Source organism: Staurois parvus, unplaced genomic scaffold (genome assembly GCF_062004578.1).
Source record: "Staurois parvus isolate SC_StPar_1 unplaced genomic scaffold, SC_StPar_1.0 ptg000207l, whole genome shotgun sequence".
Lineage (NCBI taxonomy): Eukaryota > Metazoa > Chordata > Amphibia > Anura > Ranidae > Staurois > Staurois parvus.
Genome location: NW_028318003.1, coordinates 1,959,824 through 1,974,578, shown reverse-complemented (window position 1 = coordinate 1,974,578; position 14,755 = coordinate 1,959,824). Strand labels below are relative to the sequence as shown.

Sequence of the window (14,755 nt, the reverse complement as noted above, 5' to 3'; positions counted from 1 at the left end):
CCCCCCCCCCCATCCTATCCATCACTACTAACATCACCACCATCAATCCCGCCCCGCAAGCCAAAGTCCTTGGAGTCATTCTGGACTCTAACCTCTCCTTCCAACCTCATGTCAAATCACTTTCAAACACATGCAGTCTCCACCTCCGCAACATCGCCAAAATACGCACCTTCCTTACCCCAGACACCACTAAACTACTCGTACACTCCCTGATTATCTCACGCATTGACTACTGCAACTCCCTCCTCACCGGCCTACTCCAGTGCAGGCTCTCCCCGCTTCAGACCATCCTGAACTCAGCGGCTAGACTCATCCATCTCACCAACCGCTCCACCTCTGCCACCCCCCTCTGCCTATCCCTCCACTGGCTCCATATCGCCCAACGCATCAAATTCAAACTACTCACTCTGACCTACAAAGCCGTTCACAACACTGCCCCTAACTACCTAACCAACCTAATTCCCAAGTACCACCCTACCCGTACCCTTCGCTCTTCACAGGACCTCCTTCTATCTTGCTCCCTGGTCTCCTCCTCACACGCACGTCTGCAAGACTTCTCCAGGTCCTCCCCCATCTTCTGGAACTCACTACCCCAATCCATCAGACTGTCACCTTCCCTCCTCACCTTCAGGCGCTCCCTGAAAACCCACCTCTTCAGGGAAGCCTACCCCACCCTCACCTAACTGCTGCTCTCCTTCATTCCTCCTACCACTCCATCCCCCACAGCCACTTCCTCCTGTACCACTACCCCCTCCCTCCTAGATTGTAAGCTCGAAAGAGTAGGGCCCTATAACCCCTCGTGTGCTGTTTGTAGTTGATGTAATGTTTCATGTATTGTCCCCCCCTCTATTGTACAGCGCTGAGCAAACCCTTTGGCGCTATATAAACTCGATGTAATGTAATGTAATGTAGTGAATAAAATGGTGGGTACTACAATTTTTATGGCACATAGTACTCGCGCAGATATTTTTCAAAAGCAATTTTTTAAAAAAAATACACTTTTTTTTACTTTTAATGCACAAAAACACAATATATTGGCCAATTGTTTGGTAAAACATAAAAGATAATGGTATGCCGAGTAAATAGATACCAAACATGACATGCTTTAAAACTGTGCATGCCACGTGCAATGGCGACAAACTGCAAACATTTTTAACATCGCTGGTCTTTGTTGGGTATATAAGCTATGTTATTTTTTTTTTTGTATGCAGCCTGTGGACTGAATGAAAAAATGAGAAGAAATCTCTGCCAGAAAAAGTGTGTGGTATGCCCACCATTAGAATATACCGCCCTGCATCCACCCACTTCTAATGGTGGGCACACATTAGGTCACATTTTGCCACAAGTGCCAGTTCCAAGATTGAATAAATGTCTAAATAGTGGCACGCTTGAATAAAAATTGTCCACGTATAAGTGGTACCCCATATGGAGAAATGATGACACCAAGTCCCAAACTATCTTGCCACTGCTCCCCATGTAGTCTGGGCATCCGGGGGGCTCCACATGACTATCTTTTCCCTCGTAAATCCGAAACTTATAAGTACAGCCTGTTGTCCTCTCACAGGTCTTCTACATCTTGACCCCATATCTGGCACGCTTGCTGGGGAGAAATTGTTTGAATGCAAGGCGGCCAGAAAAATTAATAAGGGACTCCTCAACGCAGATGTTTTGCTGGGGAGTATAGACATCTGCAAATTTTTGGTTAAGGTGATTTGCAAGGGGCTGAATTTTGTGGAGCCGGTCAAATTCAGGGTAACCCCGAGGATGACAGAGTGTATTGTCGCTGAAATGCATAAAACACATTATACTCTCATATCTATGCCTGGCCATGGCAGCAGAGAACACGGGATATGATGAATCGGGTCTGCGGACCAATACAACCCCAGTTTATTTCTTTTAGTAATGCCCATGTTGAGGGTTAGGCCCAAAAAAATGACCGTGACCCGGCGGCGGAGACCCGCTGCTGACACCCGCGGGACAGGTAGGGTTGCAAAACCACGTTTTAAAACGTGGTTTTGCCCAGCCGTGCCGCCTTGCAACCATTTTTATGCAGTGGCTGGGGCTGAAGAAGTTAAAATGGTATTAAACACAACACCAAAAATGTATTATATTGCACCTTACAAGTCGTTTGATATGAAGGCTGAATTTGTTTTCTTTTCTTAGGCCTTTTTCCCTCTGTTTTCACCTGGTGCACTGACCAGCAACACACCTCCTGTATTAGCGGGCCCCCACTCTGGATAAATGAGCTCAGGGGTGCCTTTGGACAGCAGCATTGTGAGTCTAGGGGAGGGGAGTGTTAGATGTACTAGCATCATTAAATACACTAACAAATTGAAGCCAAACTCCAGCTCATACATTTATAAGCAGTTACAGCAAGCAGTTTTTTCCTTTTGGGATAAACATTTTATATAAATAAAGGCTGAGCTTTTTAAGAACCCCTGATAGTGTTAAATGGTTTGTGTCATCTCTGTAACCAATACATGCTGCTGGAGAACTTGTTTTTTGAAAAAGAACAGACATACTGGCTAAATAGAAGAAAGAAAGCCTAAAAAAGAATATGAATGCATCCATCACATCTAAGAATTGGTAAGCTGAAATATAATAAATGTTTACTTTTGGGTTTAATACCACTTTAACTGTCACTAGTAGATGAAACAAAACTGTAGCCCCCAGTCTCTCTGAAGTGATGCACAGAGTTACTCTCCAATGTAAGTATGAGCAATTCTTAGCCTATAAAGATCAGGAACTTCATAGCTTTCACTTCAAATGGAACGCATGGATACAGGGGCATGCTGTAACTTGAGTGTGAAACCGATTATGACTTGGTGCCTTATTATCTGCTGTAGTTAATTATGGACTTATGGTGTATGTTAAAGTGGAACTTTACCCATAACAACTTGATAAAAAATAATGTTCTTTAGCAAGGAACATACATTCTACATTAATAATTCTGCTACTAAAATTAGTGTGTGCTGTAAATTGCCTCCAGCATTGTTCCTGTTTGTTCTTTCTGGCAGCTGCCATTTTCCTGAATCCCAGAGCCCCTGAACAACAGTAAACCTTTAGGCTGTCAGAAGATCGGCCTCTACATTTTCAGCACAGTGCTGAAAAATAGAGCGCAAATGAGCATGTGCAGAGAATGGTGAGACAATATATTACTGGATTTTAACAGTATAGGCACTTATTTTTAATTTTTTACATAGCTATACCTGCAAAAGGGGTCAGCATGAAGTGATATAGCAGGACTTAATATGCTGACTAAAATTCCACTTTAAACTTTTTTATACTTTTTTTAATTTAACATTTTGGAAAGTCTTGTTCTGAACTGTTTACATGCTCAATGTTGATGATATGTGCCATGCAAATTCTGATTGATATGGAAAATTATCAATGCTACTTCAGTTGTATTCAGTGTTGTATGAGCTACTTTGCAATAATGTCTATATGGATGTTATATTATATATAAAACATTATTGAAATATAAAGTGGCATCTGATGATAAATTACTGTTAACCTTTTTTTATCGTCTCAGATATCAAGAATTGGTTACAAAGTATGGTAAGTTGGAGCCACTTGCAGAGGTAGATCTCCGACCACAGAACCAAGCCAGTGTTGACATTCACTATGAGGAAAACGTTCAAACAATAAGTGTTCGCCTTGATCAAACCGTTGCTGACTTCAAGAAGCAACTTAAAACTTTAGTACCATTGTCAACAAACAATATGAGACTCTATTACCTGGACCATGAAGCTCCATTTGGACCTGAAGAGATGAAATTTACCACACGAGCTTTACATTCATATAATGTTCGAGACGGAGACAAATTTTATGTAGAACCTAAGATCAAATGACCTTTTTCAACATGTAAATGTGTATATTTATATGTATCTACAGATTTTTGTATTTTATGTGTCTTTATGTTCTTTAATTTCATAAATTCTTCATATGTATAAACAGCTATGCACTGGAGCCTCCTCTGGTAACAGATGGAAGGACATGTGCTGGTGGAGGCACTCCTAGAGCACTTTGAGTTGTGAGAGCATAATACATACAACGTATCTTTATTCCAAATTTTATGAAGGATTCAAATTTTATGGGAATACCACTCAAAACTAATTTAGGGCACAGTTACTAGGGGTCCTTGCAGACCAAATTATTCCTACCTCTGTAATCCAGATATAAACACCTACCTCAGTTTCCTCCTCTGTTTGGTCCACTCCCTGTGTACAGTAAGCCTGGTTTATAATAAGTAAATCAAATTGGAACTGTTGGCCATAAAACTCATTTAATGCTTGCAGTCTATTCTAAAAATTGGAATCTTATTACTTGAATGATTATAATTGTGGATTATACCAATGACTGCACTAGCAAAGCATGCTAGCTAGGGGAGTTTAACAGCAATAACACCAAAAAGAAACACCCCCTATGATGCTGAAATGTTATAATGTTACAAGATTATTCAAAATAAAAAAATGAACAAAGATCAAATAGTTAATTTCTAAAACATAAAAATATTAGGCATAATATTTTAGGTTGGAACATGTAACATGTTTTTCCGATTCTGCCCCAACCATTACCCCCCAACCCCCCCCCCCCCCGCCCGTGACAGAAGTACGGGGAGAGGTTCCCTGTAGTAGCTGTCACTTTTCAAAGACAGCGGGGCTTTGCCCACATGGCTGCATCATTCCTTCACAGTCCTCTATGAATGAATGGACTACAAGTCCCAAGTCCCGATAGCCTTAGCGGCTGTCGGCTTGAAGTCCTCAATGAACTACCATAGTTTTTCCTGTCAACAAGTATTGGCTTGCCCATACGGGATGTACAAGCAATCAGATACACTGACAGTGTGCAGTAAAGCTGCATGGCATCAGAGATCTATTGATCACTGGTGCTGTGCTTTACCGGCTCCTAACAAAAAAAAAAAATAAAATAAATGCACATTTTGTTTTTGCCTCCTGTTAACTGCTTGCCTACCAAGGCAACTTTTAGAATTTTCACATACATGTTAAAATCAGTATTTTAGCTAGGAATTTGCTCAACCAATAAAATGGTGGCTGCTTTTTTGTCACATATTTGCATGGCCAATTATCAAGCACAAATGTTTAGGAAGAAATGCACTTCATTGAATTTTACTGCACACAAACACAATATAATACTCACTTTTTTGTTAAAATATAAAATATGATTCTGTGTCTGGTAAATAGATACCAAACCTGTCAAGATTTAAAATTGCGCTTGCCTATGAAATGGCAACAAATTATGGTACCTAAAATTGTCCATAGGCGATGCTTTAAAGGCCTTTACAGGTTATCAGTATAGATTTAAAAGTGAGCTATGACACTAGAATTATTGCTCTGATTATGGCATTTATGGCAATACCTCACATGTGTGGTACAATCACTGTTACATATACGTGCCAGACCAACTTCTGCATCTGAGTTTGTGTAGGAGAACAGGGGTACTTTTAATTTTTTAATTATTTTATTTAATGTTTTATTTATTGCTATCTTGGGAGGTGAACAAGCCCCTTGTGATAGCTTTGGGCAGTGACAAGTACTCTTGATGGAGACATCAGGTGCCTATTAGACCGTTGATGTCTCCCCTGTCCTTCAGAGCAGCTGATCAAACACATATCTGTTTAATCAGCTGCTTCCCTGAATGTAATGGTCAGGGAAAAACAGCTCTGAAACCGAAAGTGACGAAATCCTTCCTCATGGCAGAGGAGACCAGGGAATAGATGTTCCTTCATTTCCTTTGTTGGCAGCCGATACAACAGCTTGTCATGGCGACGGGGTGGATCTGCAGCCATGATCATGGTATAACCAACCACTAGCTGCCCAGGACATTTATATACATACACTGGGCAGTTAATCTCTGAACACTCACAGTGGTTACCAAATGTAGGGAATAGACCTTGGTCTTGAATCCGCAATTAGGATATAAAAACGTTGTGCCGTAAGAGTACACATACTGCAAGGCAGGAAAGCTGCCCTTTGCAAGGGAATTTTAATTTTACAAGTAAAATGTTCCGTTAATGTAGTGAAAATTCACTTGGCAAAGGATGCCTAATAATGTACAAGGAAAATAAAAAAGAACTGTATTTTATTTTGATTGGGGATCAGTTTGATGCAAATCTGCAGAACTTCACCTCATTCACTAAGCTATGGGAAAATTCCCCTGCAAAGTGAACAGCCTATTTGCCTTTAGTAAATCAAATTGACCCTAACTTTCAGGGTAAGAGGCAAAAAGTGGGAGATGTGAATGCTGGCATTGGGGAGGAGAGAGGTTATTGCGGTGCTCCATAGAGGCTCAATGATTGTTCGTTGTGGACAATTTTTTATGTTGCTGTTAAAAAAAAAAAAATTATAATAAAATGCATTGGCCCTGTTTTATTTTTACATTTATATATATTTCAACTGCTATTTTTAAAATATCTTTTTACTGTTTATTTTAATATTTTTATTGCAAATAAATATATAATACAAGGTGAGTAGAGCATATGGGTTTACTGCGAGAGAGCAAAGCAGTAGCTTTTCCCTTTCAGGCAGACTCTTTAGTTGAATCTATGTACAGTACAAAAAGGAGGCCAAGTCATTCCTGTTATCAGTATGCTGCCTGAGTAATCTGAACTTCCGCCTTTTAAAGTGTTACTAAACCCACAACAATAAAATCAGTCTGTATATGCAGTAAAGCATGCTTGTTATACTCACTGTGGAACCTAAGGGGTTAATCTACATTGTGTAAAAAGGATATTTGATCCTGACTTCTCTAATCCTCCCCTTCTTCCACATTCCCCATTTCATCTCCTGATAGAACACAGCCTCGGGCACACTCTGCACATGCTCAGTTTGGTGTGTTTTGCTAGAGAGTTTTTTTTCTTTTTCTTGGGAGTGTGCATGTGATCAGCTTAGGGCCATTCAGCACTGTCAAGACATAAGGTCAAGGGTCCTGCAGCCTCATAGGACAATCAGGGGACAATGAAAACTCCTACAAGCTTTAACCAGTGCTCAGCTGGACACTGATAGAAGTCACAAGACTGCTGTAACTTCTGATGAGAAAAGACATTTAGCAGTTTATATTTACTAAAATAATTGTATTTCCATATTCTGTTTATTGTGGGAGACCAGATATAGTGAATGCAGGGTCCTGGGTTTAGGAACACTTTAAGTTTTGTACACATGCTTTTTTTTCCTTTTTAGCAAAGCAGTTGTATATAGCCTGATAATGCATGTATATAGCATGATAAAAGGAGATCCACCAGCTGGCTGGAAATTGTAAATATATAATCCTCATATATTTTATTTGCAATTTTTTTTCCTGTCAAAAAAGAAAGAAAAATATTGTTTAGTTCATCCCTTGTATATCAGAGGATTTCCTATTAAATAGTATCCTGCTGTCAGGCACAGGCCATGCAGGCAAAGGCTGGCTGGGTTGAACAAGAGGTGAAGCTGAACATGGTGAATCTTTACTTTAAGGCGCCGTTCAGAAACGTACTACAATCCATTTAACATGGTTTGCTGTGGAACATGTTCACATCAATGCTTTTTTGAGCTGCTGTGTTTTTTGATAGGGTCAGGGACTTTTTTAAAAGCAAAAAGCAGCATTTTTGCTACAATAGAGTTCAATGGAGAATCTGCTGAAATGCATGGTAGTGCGTTTGTGTTGCGTTTTGCATTTTTATTCTGCCCAGCAGAAATTCCACGAGGTACAAATGTGTCAAAAACACATGTAGAAAAACGCAAAATGAACTGTGAAAAGCACTGCAAAATGGACAAAAAGCAAACTGCATAGGTGTGAACGGAGGCTTAGATCCCTTTCACATGGGCTTTCTGATTGGGTCCACCTGTCAATTTTTCAGATGGACCCAATCAAAAGCTCCATTCTGCAATATGGGCAGGCAAACTTGAGTCCATTCAATTCCAGAAAAAAAAGGTAAAAGGACTGTGGACACAAACTGAATGGGCATAGATTTGGCAAAACTGACATCTGTCCCGTTCAGCTTGGAGTCAGCAGGGGATCTGCTTTCCTGCTGACTGGAGTGGAACTGTGCCATGTTAAATGAGTCTTAAACAAACCAGTACTTTTCCCATGCTGGGTATAGTAACCTTACTTAAATCCACCCTCTAAAACAGCACAAACTCATCTTCCGTTACCTCCAGCACCCGGGAAGTAATAAAATGTAATTTTCCCTCTTTATTTCTGGCAGCTGAATGAAGCAGCAAGGAACTAAAAAAATGAATATGTGCTGCTCAGTTGTATTTGCCCTGCGTGGGTGCAGCATATGTTTGTTTTAGAGCCAGTTCACACTACAAAAACGCACTATGGATACTTTCAGGATTCGTTTTTGCTTAGTTTGTTATGTCTGTTATGTTCCAGTATGGTTCTGTGCAGAAAAAATGCAGCATGTTCTATTTTTTTTTGCACCAGAAACTGACTGCACTGGTATGAACTAGGGCCATTGGAATACATGGAAAATGCTGTGAATGCATTTTTGATGCAGAAAAAAGTGCACTAAACTGCATCTAGTGTGAATTAGCCCTTGAGGCTATGAAGCTAAATATATTACTGAGTGTAAGGATTTACAACTGTGATTGCCCCCATCCAAAGTTCAGTTATTAGTTTTGAGTGGAATTCTTTTAACACAAGTCTCCCTCCTCTAGAAAGCCAACTACAATTAGGAACCTTAGTTTTAATGTATACCCTCTTTAAAAAAAACAATAAACATTGCACTGATAAGCATCTTCCTAATAAGTGGGTTGTTTTGGATTGTCCACCCAGATTACTGGTCACGTTTTGCAATAAATTGCACCAAGGCATTATGTGGTAATGCAGTTCTCTCTGTATATTGCTTAAGGGCTAGTACGTGTAGGCACTGAAAAGGAATATCTTGGCATATTCCTTCCATAAACCTAGCACTCCTTGGTACCCAGTGTACTAAGGCTTTATGGAGCTTAATCCTAGCACTCCCTGGCACCAAGTGTACCAGGGCTGAGATGTATGACTTGATACACGTTTGCATTTCAGTGTGTTTGCTTCCTCTTGCACTATTTTGCGCTCGGTAGGGTGTATATTGTGACATTTTAAAATTCCTGCTCGGCTTAAAAAAATTGTATGGGTCCATGATCTTTACCATAGTAAGTGTTTGTTGGGCCTGGTTACATCAGCTTTGTGGCCCATCTAGCATAATCCTCAGACTCATAAAGGTGCAAAAAGCAGCTGCTGCCAAACCCATTACATTTGATACTAAGATCCAGCAAATCAATATGGGTTCTATGATTTTGATTTAAATGTGTTTTGAGTTAATACGCAGATTCAGCAACATGTTTTTAATTTTGGATAGAGTACGGTAGGGTTCAAACCTTTATCAGGTAAGAGGAGAGCTTCCTCTTACCTGATAAAACACCTGACAGACAGAAAGAAGGGGGCAGAGACAGCACAAAAACATGTTCTTAACCATGACCCCTCTGCAATATGGGTTTTGTTGCTATATGTCTCCATTGGAATAATATCTCCTTGATTTCCTGGTCTGACACCTACCAGATAGAAAGTGAGGGAAAATTTATAGATCACAATAAAAACGCAGAGGTTCTAACTCTTTTTATGCATCCCAAAAGAAAAACTGTTTTGTCTTGATTCTTTATAAAAAATATTTGTGATATGTTTGTAAATAGGTGTACAGATTGGAGGAAGCCAAGATCCTGTCCATAGGTGTACAGATTGGAGGAAGCCAGGCTCCTGTCCATAGGTGTACAGATTGGAGGAAGCCAGGATCCTGTTCATAGGTGTACAGATTGGAGGAAGCCAAGATCCTGTTCATAGGTGTACAGATTGGAGGAAGCCAGGATCCTGTCCATAGGTGTACAGATTGGAGGAAGCCAGGCTCCTGTCCATAGGTGTACAGGTTGGAGGAAGCCAGGTTCCTGTCCATAGGTGTACAGTTTTGAGGAAGCCAGGATCCTGTCCATAGGTGTACAGATTGGAGGAAGTCAGGCTCTTGTACATAGGTGTACAGATTGGAGGAAGCCAGGATCCTGTACATAGGTGTACAGATTGGAGGAAGCCAGGATCCTGTACATAGGTGTACAGATTGGAGGAAGCCAGGCTTTTGTACATAGGTGTACAGGTTGGAGGAAGCCAGGCTCTTGTACATAGGTGTACAGGTTGGAGGAAGCCAGGCTCTTGTACATAGGTGTACAGGTTGGAGGAAGCCAGGCTCTTGTACATAGGTGTACAGGTTGGAGGAAGCCAGGCTCTTGTACATAGGTGTACAGATTGGAGAAAGCCAGGCTCTTGTACATAGGTGTACAGGTTGGAGGAAGCCAGGCTCCTGTACATAGGTGTACAGATTGGAGGAAGCCAGGCTCCTGTACATAGGTGTACAGATTGGAGGCAGTCAGGCTATTGGCTTAGATAGTCCATCAAAAGAAAATAAAGGATTGCTGTGGCTGGGCAGAACCACCCCTGCTGGCACACTTTTAGGTAAGATGAGATGTAAGGAATTATTTGCAAGCCAATTCATATTTAGTTTCTTAGTGTATTTCCACTTTTGCAGTCAAATTGGGATAACACCTATTTTATTTTTGTTTCATGTTCTCATTCACAATGCATAACTGAAAACATGTTGCTTACATTTTACTTTATCTTTTCTGACATCTCCAAAATTGAAGATGACCTCTGCAATGCAGTGTGGGCTGGAAAGTTAATGTTTTCCATAATTAACCTTGTCTGTACTGTGCTGGAAGGGCTCACTATCAGCAGTAAACTTCATTTGAACACTGACTGTCCTAGCAAAGAATTTATAGCAGTATTACAATGATAATTATTTTATTTTTCTTAATAACAAACGTTATACTTACCTGCTCTGTGCAGTGATTTTGCACAGAGCAGCCTGGATCCTCCTCTTCTTGGGTCCCCCGCTGGTGCTCCTGGGCCCTTCCTCCTATCGGGTGCCCCTACAGCAAGCAGCCTGCTATGGGGGCACCCAAGCAGATGCACTCCCGAGGCGTGGCTCTGCGTGTCCATTCACACACAGAGCCGTGTCTCGGCCCTGCTCCCTCCCTCTCCTGATTGGCTCACTGGCTGTGATTGACAAAAGCAGGAGCCAATTGCTCCCGCTGCTGCTTCAGCCAATCAGGAGTGGGAGTCCCCGGAGAACTGAGGCTCTTGTGAACATCACTTGATTTGGATGGGGCTCAGGTAAGTATTTGGGGGGGGCGCTGCTAGATACAGAAGGTTTTTTTTACCTTCATACATAGAATGCATGAAGGTAAGAATGTTTGAGCCTTTAGAACCACTTTAAACTCAAAACCTAACATTTATTTTATTGCAGGTTACCAATTCTTAGATGTGATGGCTTTGTTAATTATATTTTTAGGTTTTCTTTCTTCTATTTTCCTCAGGTGATCTCGCAAGTAAGTCTGTTTTTCCAAAGAACAAGCTATCCTGCAGATGTATCAGGTACAGGGATAAGACCTGTATCCCGAAAGGAAATAAACGATTTGCCGTAACTGGTTTTAAAGTGTCAGCCTCAATTTGTTAGTGTATCTAAATCTGCTATTACATCTATCACTCCCCCCAGACTGAAAATGCTGCTGTCCAAATGTGCCTTCTATGTTCTTCCTTTCAGGGTGAGGGCACTCTGGCCACTCTGTGTTATTGTCCAGATCACCAGGTAAAAACAGAGGGGGGAGCCTAAAAAATCCAAAAAGGCAGCAACCACATCCAATGATTGGTAAGCTGCAATATAATAAAATTTTGGTTTGAATTTAATACCACTTTAGGATCTAAAATCTGGGCTTCTACATTTGCATTTTAATTACAGGAAACCGTGTGTTTCTCTGCTTTATTTACTTTTTTTGGAATTATACTTTTTATTTTGTCCTTAACTGCTTGCCGTCCAGCCACTGTGGAAAAACGGCCACAAGGTGGCACTGCTGGGCAAAATCACATTTTAAAATGTGATATTGCAATACAAGTAGGGGGCGCACGTGAGGCGCCCGCCCACCCTACCCGTGCTGCCGATCACGGCCGCGGGTGTCAATCACTGGGTCCCGGCCAGTCATTACCCGCTGGGTCCCAGCAATTGCCGGCAAACAGTGACACAGAGCACAGCTGCATTGTTTACAATGCAGCTCTGCTCCCTGTCAGTTCCTAATACACTGTTCCTGAGAGCAGAGTTTATCTCTCAGGATCAGTGTGTTCCTTTGAAGTACACACCTCCCCCGCCCAATAGTAAAACACTCCCCTCACACAGTTAACCCTTTGATTGAATAAAAATGTTAACCCCCTTCCTCCCCAGTGCTATTACTACAGTGTCAGTTTTTTTTTTTTTTGCACTGATCACTGTACTGGTGTCACTGGGGATGTCAGTGACCCCAAGTCAGTTCCCCCCAGTGTCAAAATGTCCACCACAGTCCCGCCATAAGTCGCTGATCACTGTCATAAATCACTGATCACCGCCATAAGTCGCTGATCGCTTTTTACTGAACATGTTTTAGAGCATAAAGTCCAAAATATTGTTTTTTTTCTCAAAATTGTCAGCCTTTTTTTTATAGCGTAAAAAATAAACGCACAGGCAATCAAATACCACCGAAAGAAAGCTTAATTCATGGGCAAAAAGTACGTAAATTTAATTTGGTGCAGTGTTGCATGACCGCGCAATTGTCAGTTAAAATAACGCAGCGCCGTAACACAAACCGCTTCTGTGACCACTTCCTGACCGCCCTATAGCAGAAATACTGCTACAGGGTGGCATGGGTGCACAAAATCACATATATATATACACCATGTTCCAAATTATTATGCAAATGATATTTTTCTCATTTACCTAAATAATTGATGTAAATAACAGTCAGCATAATTCTCATGTTATCAGCTATTAAGAGTAAAATTCTAATTTTATTGAACAAACCTCCTAATGATAACAGTATTTTTTTTAAACATAAAAAACGTACGATGCACTGTTCCAAATTATTACGCACAGTAAGTTTCAAAACACTTTATAGGTTGTAAAGAACTGAAAATTGTCATTTGTTGTGTTTGCAGCATATTTACTGAAATCAAAAGCTATTTCAAACTTTTAACAACATTTAACTTTTTAAACATTTTAACAGGTCAGGTTACATTTTAACATAGGACCCCTTATTTGATAGCAGCTTCACAAGTCTTGCATCCATTGAACGTGTGAGTTTTTGGACAGTTTCTGCTTGAATTTGTTTGCAAGATGTCAGAATAGCCTCCCAGAGCTGCTGTTTGGATGTAAACTGCCTCTCACCCTCATAGATCTTTTGCTTGAGGATGCTCCAAAGGTTCTCAATAGGATTGAGGTCAGGGGAGGATGGAGGCCACACCATGACTTTCTCTCCTTTTACGCCCATAACAGCCATTGATGCAGAGGTATTCTTTGCAGCATGAGATGGTGCATTGTCATGCATGAAGATGATTTTATTATGGAAAGCATAGCTCTTCCTTTTGTACCAGGGAAGAAAGTGGTCAGTCATAAACTCCACATACTTTGCAGAGGACATCTTTATACCTTTGGGGCCTCTAAAGGGGCTGACCAGCTCTGTTCCCATGATTCCGGCCCAAAACATGACTCCACCACCGCCTTGCTGACGTCGCAGCCTTGTTGGAACAGGGTGGCCATCCACCAACCATCCACTACTCTATCCATCTGGACCATCCGAGCCTGCATGGCACTCATCAGTGAACAGGATTGTTTGAAAATTAGTCTTAATGTATTTTACTGCCCAATGCAGCCGTTTCTGCTTGTGAGCATTGGTTAGTGGTGGCCGAATAGAAGGTTTATGCACAGTTGCAAGACTCTGGAGGACTCTACACCTTAATTTCTGTGGGACTCCAGAGACACCAGCTGTGGCTGATTCAGAGCACGGACCTGTCTGTGCTCTGAATCAGCCACACATCTCTTAATAGTGCGATGATCACGCTTAAGTTTTCGTGAAATATCTAATGTTTTCATACCTCGTCCAAGGCATTGAACTATTTCACTCTTTTCGGCAACAGAGAGATCCTTTTTCTTCCCCATATTGGTTGAAAATAGTGCTCTGCTTAATAATGTGGAACACCGTCCTTTAGTAGTTTTTTCTTAAATTGGGCTCACCGGCCAATCTAATTATCACAGGTGTCTGAGATTGTTTTCAGTGATCAAAAGAGCCCTGAGACTTAATGCCATCCATGAGTTAAACTGAAAAACAAAATATTTCATCTTTGTGACACTTAAATAGAATTTGCATAATAATTTGGAACACAGTGTGTGTATATATATATATATATATATATATATATATATATATACATGATTTGAGATATGAGAGTATAATGTGTTTTATGCATTTCAATGACAATTGAATGACACTCTGTCATCCTCGGGGTGACCCTGAATTTAATTGGCTCCATAAAATTCAGCCCCTCGCAAATCACCTTAACCAAAAATTTGTAGATGTCTATACTCCCCAGCAAAACATCTGCGTTGATGAGTCCCTGATTAATTTTTCTGGCCGCCTTGCATTCAAACAATTTCTCCCCAGCAAGCGTGCCAGATATGGGGTCAAGATGTAGAAGACCTGTGAGAGGACAACAGGCTATACTTATAAGTTTCAGATTTACAAGGGAATAGATAGTCATGTGGAGCCCCCCCGGATGCCCTGACTACATGGGGAGTAGTGGCAAGATAGTTTGGGACTTGGTGTCATCCTTTTTCCATATGGGGTATCACTTATACGTGGACAATTTTTAT

General features: G+C 40.9%; 1 protein-coding gene across 5 annotated transcripts in view; it reads left to right on the top strand.

Moving 5' to 3' along the window:
• The window catches only part of TBCEL (tubulin folding cofactor E like), an 82,194-nt gene extending 70,625 nt beyond the window's left edge, over positions 1-11,569 (top strand). For 3 of the 5 annotated variants that reach the window (XM_089678547.1, XM_089678548.1, XM_089678545.1), the window contains one exon: positions 3,533-11,512. In XM_089678547.1, the coding sequence (XP_089534673.1) occupies positions 3,533-3,851 (319 nt within the window). In that variant the 3' untranslated portion in view covers positions 3,852-11,512. Of the gene's footprint in view, positions 1-3,532 lie in introns of all 5 variants that reach the window. The other 2 variants (XM_089678549.1, XM_089678546.1) reach the window with 2 other exon arrangements.
• The last annotated feature ends 3,186 nt before the right edge of the window (positions 11,570-14,755 follow it).